General features: G+C 34.9%; 1 protein-coding gene across 2 annotated transcripts in view; it reads right to left on the bottom strand.

Moving 5' to 3' along the window:
• Window positions 1-2,776: 2,776 nt before the first annotated feature.
• Window positions 2,777-12,739, bottom strand: part of sfmbt2 (Scm like with four mbt domains 2) — a 214,939-nt gene continuing 204,976 nt past the window's right edge. For both annotated transcript variants that reach the window (XM_060842636.1, XM_060842635.1), the window contains one exon: window positions 2,777-7,386. In XM_060842636.1, coding sequence (XP_060698619.1) covers window positions 7,246-7,386 — 141 coding nt within the window. In that variant the 3' untranslated portion in view covers window positions 2,777-7,245. The remainder of the gene's footprint in view (window positions 7,387-12,739) is intronic.

Here is a 12,739-nt window from a genome sequence, read left to right on the forward strand (position 1 = left end):
CTATTTCATTATCTCAAAAACATACAGTTACTAAGAAAACAAGACAAAATAGAAATCAGTTTACAGACAATTAAATATAGCATTGATGAAGACAATATTGTACAACTAATGTGGTGGTGTGGAGTCTGTGTTAAAAAAAGCTATGCAGGGAGCTGGATTGGACTGTTAAAGGAGCTACCTACATAAAAATGACCATACTTAGCAGTTTAGAGAATTGTACTGAGATATTCTGTGAAAATTGTGCTGCAAATGAAAGTTCTTTAATTTTAATATTAACCCAAATATAGTTATGTTTCAAAATCAAAATGTGAACTGAATAAATGCTTTGCATGGTCATTCTGAGACACTCTCTGATATCCCATTACAGGTGCTCCCCAATTTAAAAACTTCTGAACACTCATATGTACGAACAAAATCTCATTAATATTAATTTTAAAGGTCCAACAAGCAAACATTTTCTTGTACATATGAGCAGCTATTTTATATCCTATTGTACTCTGACTTGCTCACAAATCAAACACATTTAAGAACGGAACCCATTCAAAAGCCGGAAACTGCCTGTATTATAGGATGGGTTTGTTAGCAAAATTGCTTCATTAGTAAAATAATTTTTGTGGTAGTTTCTAAGATTAACACAACTGAGAGTGCATTGGAAGACTGAAGTCACGGCTCCCACACTGCTTAGGGAGATGGCTCAGTCACCCATGACTGAATTCATTAGCTCATTGATGTCATAGATAGGAGAACAATGTACATGATCCTAAGGACAGAAAAAAATTAATCACTAAATTATAGGTTTTGTGACGGCATGGTAGGGCTCCTACCTTGAAGTCAGGGTTCACCACCAGTCTGCCCTGGAAGTAGGTCATAAAATCACTTAACAGATTGATTAAAAATAACTAGGTCCCTATCCTCGACTTTGGTAGGAAAGAATTACAAATGATATGATTAAATTTTAGTTCAGTCCATTTATAGTTTTGGATGTAATACTCAATTAAACTTGCAGTCTTAACTTGTAATGAGATAACAATCATAGCACATACAATTGCTCAAATTCATTGAAAATGCATATTTGCATCTCAGTTTTAAAGTTATAAAATATTAATTTCAATGAGGGATTGACGGAAAAAATGAAAGCTTAACACTATCTCATTTGTTTCAATTTTTATTAAGACATCTTGCAACATAAAAAGGGTGATGTTAAAACCAAAATATAGCTCTGAATAAAGGTTTTATTTATTTACATGAAAACGTATATACAGAATACGCTCTTCAACTTGTTGGGCCAGTCACTTCATTGTGCAGACAAGCAGAAAACAAATCAAGGAACATAGCGAAACAGCATTTCAAACAAGAAAATTCAAATTAGTTTGCACGCTAAAAGAATATCTGCTTTGAGCTCAGTACCAATTGTAAGGAAGCAAGATATGCAAATTCAGGACTCTAAATTTTCTATTCCAACTTATTTCAATACTTACGTTAATAAGCCCAGCATTGCAACAACGTTGGTTAGAAAATTCAGACTTCCATCCCAGAAGCAACAACAGAATAGTATTCAAGGAATGCATCACAAGGATTTTACTAATTAGTTCCTTCCCTCAAAATGCATTCACTTCAGTTAAAAAAAAACTTATATTTGTAGGTGATACATAAATAAGACGGTTGTTCAAAACAAACACCGTTTCTCAGTGATGAACAGTATCACTTTCAGTTACAATCTCCAAGTGATAAATATTTTGATGACCCAATAGCATTGTTCAAGCCAAAACCATTTTTTTGGCATAAAAGAACATTGAACAACCCAGTACTTCCTGGTGAATTTCTGAGGTATGAAAAAGTACGGAGGCTGCAACTGATCATATAGCCTGTAATCTACCCAAGATAATTTAACAGAAAGTTGTCAGCAACATGTGTCCTAATACACAGCATACATGCATTGAAAGGGGTGGGAGAAGGGCTGCCTGTTAACTATTCAGGTCAAAAATCAAACAACACCCAGTCCAACTCTGGCATTTCCACATCATTGTAACTACTTATTTGGTCACTGCTAATTTGAAGACCCTAGCGCACGGCACTAACTGCACAAATAATCAAGATAAAATGTATTAGTTTTAATCTAAGCTTAAAGAGTGATTGGACAATTTAAACATGAATTTGCATCTTTATATTAAAACTGTTCCCTCATACAAATGCTGCATATTTTGTTTTGCACACCTCGATTGCCTTTGAGACCTTTATTGTTCCGTGCCAAAAAAACATAGCTAACCTGACATAAAACCACATTACTAACAATTGGCATTGTTTCAGAAAAGACTCTATCACACCACTACAACTGCATGTTGCAGTTCGAGTAATGACTTACATCTCAGTTTACTAAGTTTCTTGTTTTTACATCTATGCATTGATAATTTTTGTAATCATCAAATTGCAAAAATAGCCAGTGTTTGTGCTTACTTGTGAATAGTTAAATTTTTGTGCCCTTGGTTCTGTCAGTTGGTTTCGTTAGAAAGAGAACATTAATACTTCCCATTTACAAATAATCTTAAATTCCAACCAGCTGAATATACACATTAGTAATAAAAGGTGTCTTAGAAAACACAAATGAGCCCATTCATAGCTTAGAAACTGGGCCTGAAAGAGTAACTGTAGTAATTCTTTGGTGTTTTATTTGTTTTTTTTAGAAAAAGATAGTATCCACTATACTGGTATACAAGGAATCACTACTGAAAAGTACACAACATTTTCTATAATATATCACAATCTTTTGACAAGTTTTTGAAACAGATTTACTGAAAGTACAATCAACTAAATGTAATAGCATCAAAATAGGTCAGTTTTTTTTTCTGGGTTTCTTAGCTGTACAAACATTAGATTCTGGCAAAGAAACTAATGTATTTTAATGAACTAAACAATCTTCAGAAAACATATACATGATACTTAAAGGCTGTAACGTCAATAGCGCAGGGTTAATTCTTCAAAATATATACAAAATTTATAAACAATGAATTGTTTAACAAAGCAATATATTGTCCTTCAGAAATTAAGCAGCAACAGCAATATTTATTACAGTTTTATTAAGCATAACATGCAAGATAACCAATTACAATGCACAGCTCCACATATTACCTCAGTGTCATCTGCACATCATTCTACTGATCTGGGAAAAAACACTGATATATGTACTCTGTTTAAAAAATACAACAACAGAACACCATATACACATTAAAATGGAATGTGCAATTCTCCTACCCCAAATACAGAAGTAAGATAAACAAAATGCAATAATTGCTCTGCAGCAACATGTACATCAAAACCTTTAATACCAATGGGGTGAAATTCAACTTTGGTAGGGCATAAATTGGGTAGTATTTGATTGGACAGCCATAATACACTTGCCTACTTACTCTTTCCATTTGATGTAATGGAAAACTCGTGATCCACTGCCACCCATTTCATGTTCTCACTGAAGTTGAATTTAATCAAATCTTCCGAGTCTTCCAAGTGTTCCAAATATTCCTGAATATAGCTTGCATAGTGGTGTTGACTTTAACCTCGTGAAACTCCAGCTAATTAATTTGCTGATAGTAATTGACGTAATGATTTCGGATATTTTCCTATTCTGATATAGAAAAACATTGTGGCAGAATGCTATCACTGAGCTGAATGACAACAGAGGAAAGTCAGACATTACACTTTATATTAGTAAGGAATAAAGTCATTTGATTTTTATCCTGTTTCAATTTACAGTAACAATACTCTTTCTTAGTATCGGTTTTGTTAAATACAGATAAAAATCACTTTGCCAGCTTTTTAACCGTGTTTACACCTTCAATATAGTGAATAGGGCCCATTTCACATAATTCCCGAGGAATCCAACATCACATCTCCAGACAATCTTACTAATGTCATTCTAATACAGGCACAAGGTTTGCTGAGGCACTTCTATAGGCAAATAGCAGTCCCAATAGATGTGATACCAGCAGGCAACAGAGAGCTTTACAGCTATGAAATTGCTTATGGTCTTAATAAAATTATTGTACACACTGAGACAAGGAATATATTAAAGTACAAAGTTCCATTGCTACTGACTCCTTAATAATAGCTCCCTTCTGTACAGCTGTTTCATGTATTTTCAATGTGAATTCTTCCGTAAGAAAATGTACATTTTAAAATTAAATATTGCAAAGACTGCAGTTTGATAGCTATAGAGATCATTGCTAAAGTTTGTTTCAATGTTATTAAGAATCAAGCTGAATAGTTTAAAGCCTTTTCTCCATATTTTGCCTTGAATTTTTTTAAACAAAGCAAACTTAAAAAGCATGTTCACTTCCAAACATTTTTGTTTCTGTACATTCAGACAAAGTAATCGGGGTAAGCATCATCTGTACTCAAAGCCATATCTAGGCGTGACTGGTTTACTGAACACTAAGACACCAACTTTTTATTAGTGTAGGATAATAAAATTTGTCAGAGATTGCAAAAATGAGTTCATTATAAAAGTAAAGTACTGTTTAATAAACGTAAATTTTTATATGTGGGAAACAACAAAGAACTGATCTCACGCTATTTTAATTATAATATTATGTTTTAGAAATAGAAAACATATTTGTCACTCAAAGCTCCTCACAAAAGATTTTATTATAAGTGAATAAAATGACTGGTTACTAGTACTCCCCACATATGCTTTTATTTTTATATTTTAATATCCAGAAAGACAGTAATAAGGAAGTTTAACATTAGATTTTCAAAATTGTACTTCTAAAGAATTCACACAGAAAATGCATGTGTAATGTGATTTTACTACATAAAAAGTGTCTGGTACCACGAAACAGAATTTAATGTTTAAAGATTCGGTTTTTCATTCTTTTGTTCCTCACTTTGTTGTCCTCTTGAACTTTTTAACCCAAAGATTTGTTTCCACGTCACTGAAAGGGAAGCAATAGGTCACACTGAATTTCTGCAATTTATGGCAAGTCTGCATGAGACACACTGGAACATGGGGCCACCTCTCTCCAGTCTGCCAATTAATATCTTCAAATCAACCATATAGTTGCTCACTTTAAAATGAACTAGTAAGGTTCCTGCACTGATTTACACAGAAACACCAAATGCATCTTTGAATGCACACAATTATGTGTACATTGTAAATGGCATACATAGAGAATTGGATGAGCAGATTACCTAAAATATCTAGTAACATTGACTCTTAATTAACTTTTATGACAGCAAATATCTTTGATTAGAAAGAATTATGGTTCAACATTGCACACTTCAATAATCTGCCACTGCTGCACTTAGGTAAGAGGTGTCAAGTGCCTTCAATATTAAATGGTGGAGAAATTTGAAGTCTAGAATTTCTTTTTAAAATTGAGTTCTTATGGAACTGCAAAAGTGTAGTTTGCACAATAGCTGTCATTGTTAAAAAAAAATCCTTTTTAATTTTTTTTGTATGAGAAAAAGATTTGGAAAACAGATTGCTGGAAGAAAAATAATGTCTGAACATTCGATGCATAAAATGCATCACAATTTAATTATAATAAATTATGAATTAGTCTACAGAGTAAATACGTTCCAAACATTTCAGATTCGCTGCACTCTAAATGGCAACTCTCAGTATGAAGCATGGATATATTGTGACAATATCTTCAGGAGCTTAATAACATTTAATGTGCAGATGAAATGATCAAATCTAGATACTCTGGAAAGCACATTTTTAAATTGGGGTTTTTAGTCCATTAAAGGATGATGTAAAATTGTAGCTGTCTTGCATCAATTTTGATATTCTACTGTGCTATGTTGACTCACTAGATTATGATGCATGTTGGTACGAAATAGTTAGGTGTAAGAAAATATGACAATGCTCTTCACAAAGCTTGTTTCAGTTCCCAAAAAAGTCCCATCATTAGCAAGTATGATCTCTCTAATAAGTAGCTTTAAAATAAACATTGCTGTAAATTGTCCAGAACCTGTGGTGTTCCACCAAAATATGATTCAAAAATTCAATCAAATGATTTAATTCATCCCAAATGTCTACCACAAAACAGATTTTCTCTTTTAGATGTAGGAGTTGAAAGTAATTTTGTGAAATTTGTTTGACAGCATATATTTTTAAAAAATCACTGCAGTGTCATTTGAAAACAACTCAACACCTGTACATTGCAGTGTAGTCACTTAAAAAGTTGTCAGTATTCAACTTTCAAACAGTTGAAATGAGAATGGTAGATCACAATGTCCTCCTCAAACCCGGCTTTCCTTCCTTTATGTAAAATCATGTACAACTTTTCAATTTTCTTTGGGATAATTTATATTGTGCCAGTATTGGAACCTCATCATTTTAAGATAATATTCATTCAAAGCATTCCTGCAGGGAAGTGTTACACTCAATTCTGGTTTATAATATTCTGTTCCAGCTAATTGAAGATAGTGCTGATCTATTTAAACTTCAGGGAGCCTGAACTGAAGTATTTTTTTGGGCTGCAAATGGCCACAGGTTTAAAGAAATCTGCACAATAATGGGCAGCACAATTACTTTGTCATGCTGTCTTGTTCCCAATTCTAAATTAAACAGCACAGTATCACGGTAGTTAAACATTCTCCTTATAATTCATGATAACATTCAAAAATCAACTGGCAAAATATAAAACACAACCAAATCAAAATGAACTGGAGTATTGTATGGAAAGATTGTTCAACTGACAAGCACAGCACATTGATGGACTGTTGTCAGAAGTATATTCAGTACCTCCAGGCCCAGGCTTGTTTATTCTCTGTTGATTCCAATGTGAACGTGCTATCAATCTTAAGATAATCAGGGCTTCAAGCATGAAGATTCAGCAAATCTCAAAAGCCTTTTAAATGACAAATCTTCACATTTATAGCTGCTGTTATCATTTTGTAATCCTTATTTACATTTCTCTTTTCCATCCAAATCTGAAGTAGTCCACATGTGATTGTGTTTTCATGACTTGCCCATCAGTGTTTGATTCTGTTCAAATATGCGTAGCATCCATCTTGACGTAAAAGGGGCCCTTTTGCAGCTATATTAACAACTTACTTCATTTTGATCATATCACTCAATGTGAGCAGCAAATAAAGACTCACTAAGTTTACTTCACAGCATTTCCCTAGCTGGCAAGTTATCAGACGAATATCTGTCCATTGCGTCAAAGCTGAACACCTTGGTCCAGTGCTCATTTTGGAACAATTCTGGGCAAAATATGTTAAAATGAATCACGACAAATTAAGTCAGTTAGCATACTGTGCATAGAAAGCAATTTTCACTCTTTCAATGTGATGACATAATTTGATAGCAGGGCCGAGTTTAAGCTCCATACATTCCTGGACTGTTGGCAGTGTCAACAGTAGTAGTGCTTGGCCATCAATGTCCTGTGGGATAGATAAAAATAAATAAATACTTCAATAATCCTCTGAAGGAAGAATATTGAAGCTGGTAAACAGCAAAACAATTCATCAGCCAAGCCTTTTGCTGTAAACTTACAATAAATTTTATTCTTAATCCATTTTATTTACACTTGGAAATATTGGCCAACATCTCTAACCAACCAGGAAATATATTCTGCATCATGAACAGAACCCCCACACTGAAAAATAACATATTGAACTTCCCTCCTGGATTCTATCCAGCGAATAAGAATTTTAGTTCTGAAAAAGGCATAGTAATCCCTATTTGATTGTATTTGCATTGGTTAATGTGATATTTTAGTCATCATGCTGCTGTCATATAAAATAACTAGATTAACTTACCTTGCTTTATCTGATAGTACAGCACATATGATTACAGCCAGAGAATCAATGTATATTTATTTTGGCTCGCTCTTACATTTTTGAAAGTAAGTTTATGCTGGTTCTGTGAACACCGCATTGTCATACTTGAAAAACAGAACATGATGTGCTACTAAACAAACATAGAGACTTCCTAAAATCACCTCTCTGCCAGAAACAGAGGATGGGGTGATGCAAGCTTAGGTTTCTGGTTACTATAACAAGAACAGAAGGGAAATTATTGATGCACGACACTTCTGGGAACTAGATTTTATTGATTTACACATATTGTAAAGATGTTTCAGATCAAGAGTTAGTTAAACAAGATCAACATTTAAATCAAGTGAATGCATCGAAAAAATATGTGGTAAGTGCTTTATTAGCGCTATTCAGCTTGCTGTCCAATGTTAAAAGAAAACACATGTTCTGTCATTAACAGGAATAGAAAACCTCTCAATGTTAGAATGTTAAAGCCTATTAAACCTTGTTAATGATCCATCGTTAACTGATGCCATTTTAAATTGTAAGACAGGTAAACCACCATTTAATGCATCTTTTAATGAAAAAAACGTTTTAAGTATCAGCATCATAGAATGATAACAATTTGGTGCTCAGGGAGGCTATTCTGCCCATTGAGTCTATGCCAGTGATTCAGGCTAATCCCACTTTCCAGTTCTTGGTCCATAGCTGGTTACATCATTTCAAGTCCATATTTGAATACTTTGAATGCAATAAAAATGACTCCCACTAACATGTTTTCAGCTAGTGAATTCCACACTCACCATAGTTTGGGTGACCCAAAAAAATCTCTTAACTCCCTCATATCATTATTCTAAACCTATGCCCCCTGGTTACTGACTGTCGTGTTAGGGGATGGAGATACTTTCTTCACTTATCATAATACTGTTCACATCAATAAAATGTTCCCCCAGCCTTCACTACTCCAAATATCTCCAGCTTATCTAATGTTTCCTTGTCTCCAGACTGAATTCCATTTGCTATTTTCTTCCAATTTGATCAGTCCATTAATATAGTACTGCAATCAAATCTTCCTTTCTCATTATCAACTAAAAATATCATTTTAGTATCTTTTCCAAATTTCTTAATCACATATTTAAATTTATTGATACACGACAATAAAAAGCAAGGGACGTCATACTGAGCCTTGTAGACTCCCACTGAAATCAACCTCCAGTAAAACACTTATTGACCATTGCCCTTTACTTCCCGTCACAGAATTTTGGATTTAGACATGTACTTTTCCTTGGGTCCCATGAATTTTTACTTTTTTGACCAGGTAGATATTTGGGTATATGTCAAAACGCTTGCTAAAATTCATGGAGGTGACAAATGTGCTTCATCAACCAGGAGAAAGTGAGGACTGCAGATGCTGGAGATCAGAGCTGAAAATGTGTTGTTGGAAAAGCGCAGCAGGTCAGGCAGCATCCAAGGAGCAGGAGAATCGACGTTTTGGGCATGAAGGGCTCACGCCCGAAACGTCGATTCTCCTGCTCCTTGGATGCTGCCTGACCTGCTGCGCTTTTCCAATAACACATTTTCAGCTCTAATCTTCATCAACCCTCCATGTTACCTCACAAAATTCAGTGAAGTGAATTAAACATGACCTGCCTAGTAAATCCATGCTGGTCTTCCTTGATTAATCCATGCGATAGGATTTGGTTTAGAGTTCTGAACTGGTGATTGATGCAATCCCTCAGATTGTTTTTTCAATATTTTCACCATTGCCTAAAAATGGATATAGAGTCATAGAGATGTACAGCACGAAACAGACCCTTTGGCCCAACTCATCCATTTCAACAGATATCCTAAATTAATCTAGTCCCATTTGCCAGCACTTGGCCCATATCCCTCTAAACTCTTCCTATTCATATACCCATCCAGATGCCTTTTAAATGTCGTAATTGTACCAGCCTCCACCACCTCCTCTGGCAGCTCATTCCATGAACACATCAGGTTGTGCGTGTAAAAGTTGTCCCTTAGGTTCCTTTTACAAGAGTTGTTGCAGTTTCAGTATACAACTCCAATTATACATACATTTATGACATTCGTTGGATATCTGAAAATTAACTGTGGCACTTCCTCATGATTGCAGTTTCCCCCCAGAATTTATTGCAATTTACTTCTCAAAGTACTCAATGACAGTACCAATATTCAGGAGAGATGCTTCTACTATGCCAACGTACCACTGAACTTGCCACTGAAGATGCAATAACTGAGGGTTTTCACCCAGTCAGAATGCACAGTAGACAATTATGAAAGTGTGGTATAACTCATGTGCTGGGCTCCTTTAAACTATCAACATCACTTGCCGATGTCATGTGTCAAGTTCATCAACAGCAACTTAAACTTGCCTTCTCTACTGTCCTTCAAGTTTCAGGTTTTCTCTCAGCAATTCTCACTCAGCATTACAAGTGCTGCATAGTGAGAATACAATTTTTTTATTTCTTTTTCCAAAAAATGGGAGATTAAATCTGCTTTCAACAGAAGTACAAAGGATGCTACTTAGTGGAATAATGTATATAAAGTATATTCCTGTTCCTCTTTAGATACTCATATATGAAAATTATGACCAACGTTTGCTGGGTTCCATTTGATCTGTGCCACTCATCACAAAGCAATTTTAAATACAGGTAAATTCGTGGATGGAGACTTATTCATAGTCCTAACAACTTGTACTGATCACATTCTATTGATAAGAACGAAAATCATTTGATAGTGTAGAAGTACAGTGCTTTAACACGGAGTTAATAAAGCTCTGTATTAAAGCTCTCCCCCATGAACATTGTGAAGGTCTCTTGTAATGACCATTAGAACTTTAATTTATTTTTATTTGGTCTGTCCAAACAGCATAACTGTTGATAAAATCCATTTTGTTTCTAACAATGGTGAACAGAGCAGGAATATTTTTTAAAAAATGTATTCATGACATGTGGGCATCACTGGCTAGACTAGCATTTTTGTCCATCGCTAATTGCCTGGAGGGCAGTTAAGAGTGAACCACATTGCAGTGGAGCTGGAGTCACAGGTAGGCAAGACCACATAAGGATGGCAGATTCCTTTTGCCTAAAACACACTAGTGAGCCAGATGGGTCTTTAATAATAATTGACAATGGATACATGGTTTCCAATAGACGAGCTCTCTGATTATTCCTGATTCCATGACTTTCCACGGTCAGTTTCAAATCCACATCCTCAGAACATTACCTTGGGGCTTTGGATTATTAGTTCAAGGACAGTGCCAGTAAGCTACTGGCTCTTTCTGACCAGTTATTTAATTCTGATTTTTGAGTGATTTTGAGTGAGTAATGGTTTGATCAACAAATCTGAGAGCAATAATTATATTTATACTTTAACTGTCATTTGCAGAAACAGATTCTGCCTGTTATTTTACTAAATAGCTTTAATGATGTTGGAACACTGCAAATGTAAATAGTCTCTTTACACCTAATGATCACATTTCAGAATGAAGTTTTCAGTGGATTAAATGATCATCCAGGCTATATTAACTTTCACAGTTACAACATGTTTATGACAGATTTACTCAGAGAAATCAAGGACTGTGGTAAACAATAACAGCTTTCTAAAAACGTCACACCTGGCACATCCTTGGAAAACAAATCTTTAGATGGACTCTTTCAGGTTGATTTTAATTTCGGAAGACGCAGGTGTAACAGATTAAAGGCAGATGATGGAGATATAAAGTTAAAATCACACAACACAGGTTACAGTCCAACAGGTTTAATTGGAAGCACACTAGCTTTTAGAGAGATGCTCCTTCATCAGGTGATAGTGGAGGGCTCGATCGTAACACAGAATTTATAGCAAAATATTTGCAGTGTGATGTAACTGAAATTATACATTGAAAAATTGATTGTCTGTTAAGCCTTTCATCTGTTAGAATACAGTGATAGTTTTTTTTGTGGGGTGAATTTGTACTTGCAGAGATACATTGCACTTTGCGCAAAAACTGCATACATTCATGTAGAACTCTGAGCTCAAAAACTGCATGCATTTATGCAAAACTCTGTTATCTCACTTTTTAGGTTAGAATCAAACTAAATATCAGGTCATAGGCAGAGAACACAGGGGGCTAACACCTTCAACATATTGTCTAGCTATCACCATGTTAACAGCTAATCCGAGAATGCAACTTAAAAAAAAAAGTTTTGTGATTTACACATGAAAGAAGTGAAACTATCATTGCATTCTAACAGATGAAAGGCTTAACAGACAATCAATTTTTCAATGTATAATTTCAGTTACATCACACTGCAAGTTTTTGCTATAAATTCTGTATTATGATCGAGCCCTCCACTATCACCTGATGAAGGAGCATCGTTCCGAAAGCTAGTGTGCTTCCAATTAAACCTGTTGGACTATAACCTGGTGTTGTGAGATTTTTAAACTTTGTACACCCCAGTTCAACACCGGCATCTCCAAATGATGGAGATATAGGAATTGTTAGACAAACAAGCCAAGGTCTGTCTAGTTCACTCTCTGCCTTTCTGGTAATTGTACTGTACAGAGATATTAAAACTATTGGCTAATGATAACAATCAATCAGAAGTCTAAAATGGATCTAGAAAGGCAGTGAATAACTGTTGGAACTGTAATTACCATTTTCTCTTATGCATGCCACTCATTTACCACATCATGACTCAAATTACAGACATCCTAAAATGTTATCTTATGACAGAATCACTCAAATTAGAATTAGATAACATTTCCATCGAACTATTTCCACCATCTCCCATGAGATGTGTACCATATATTGACCATTTGGCCACTGAAATACTGGGCTGACATTTCCTGGTATTGGTCAGGAAAATAGGATAAAGCCATATCAATGGCTTCTTGACACATTCCCAATGGGATGTTTTCCCAGGGTAGATGGGTAGTGGATCCAATTACTATGAGGAAGACCCCAATTAGGTCC

This window comes from Hemiscyllium ocellatum, chromosome 23 (assembly GCF_020745735.1).
Source record: "Hemiscyllium ocellatum isolate sHemOce1 chromosome 23, sHemOce1.pat.X.cur, whole genome shotgun sequence".
Taxonomy (NCBI): domain Eukaryota; kingdom Metazoa; phylum Chordata; class Chondrichthyes; order Orectolobiformes; family Hemiscylliidae; genus Hemiscyllium; species Hemiscyllium ocellatum.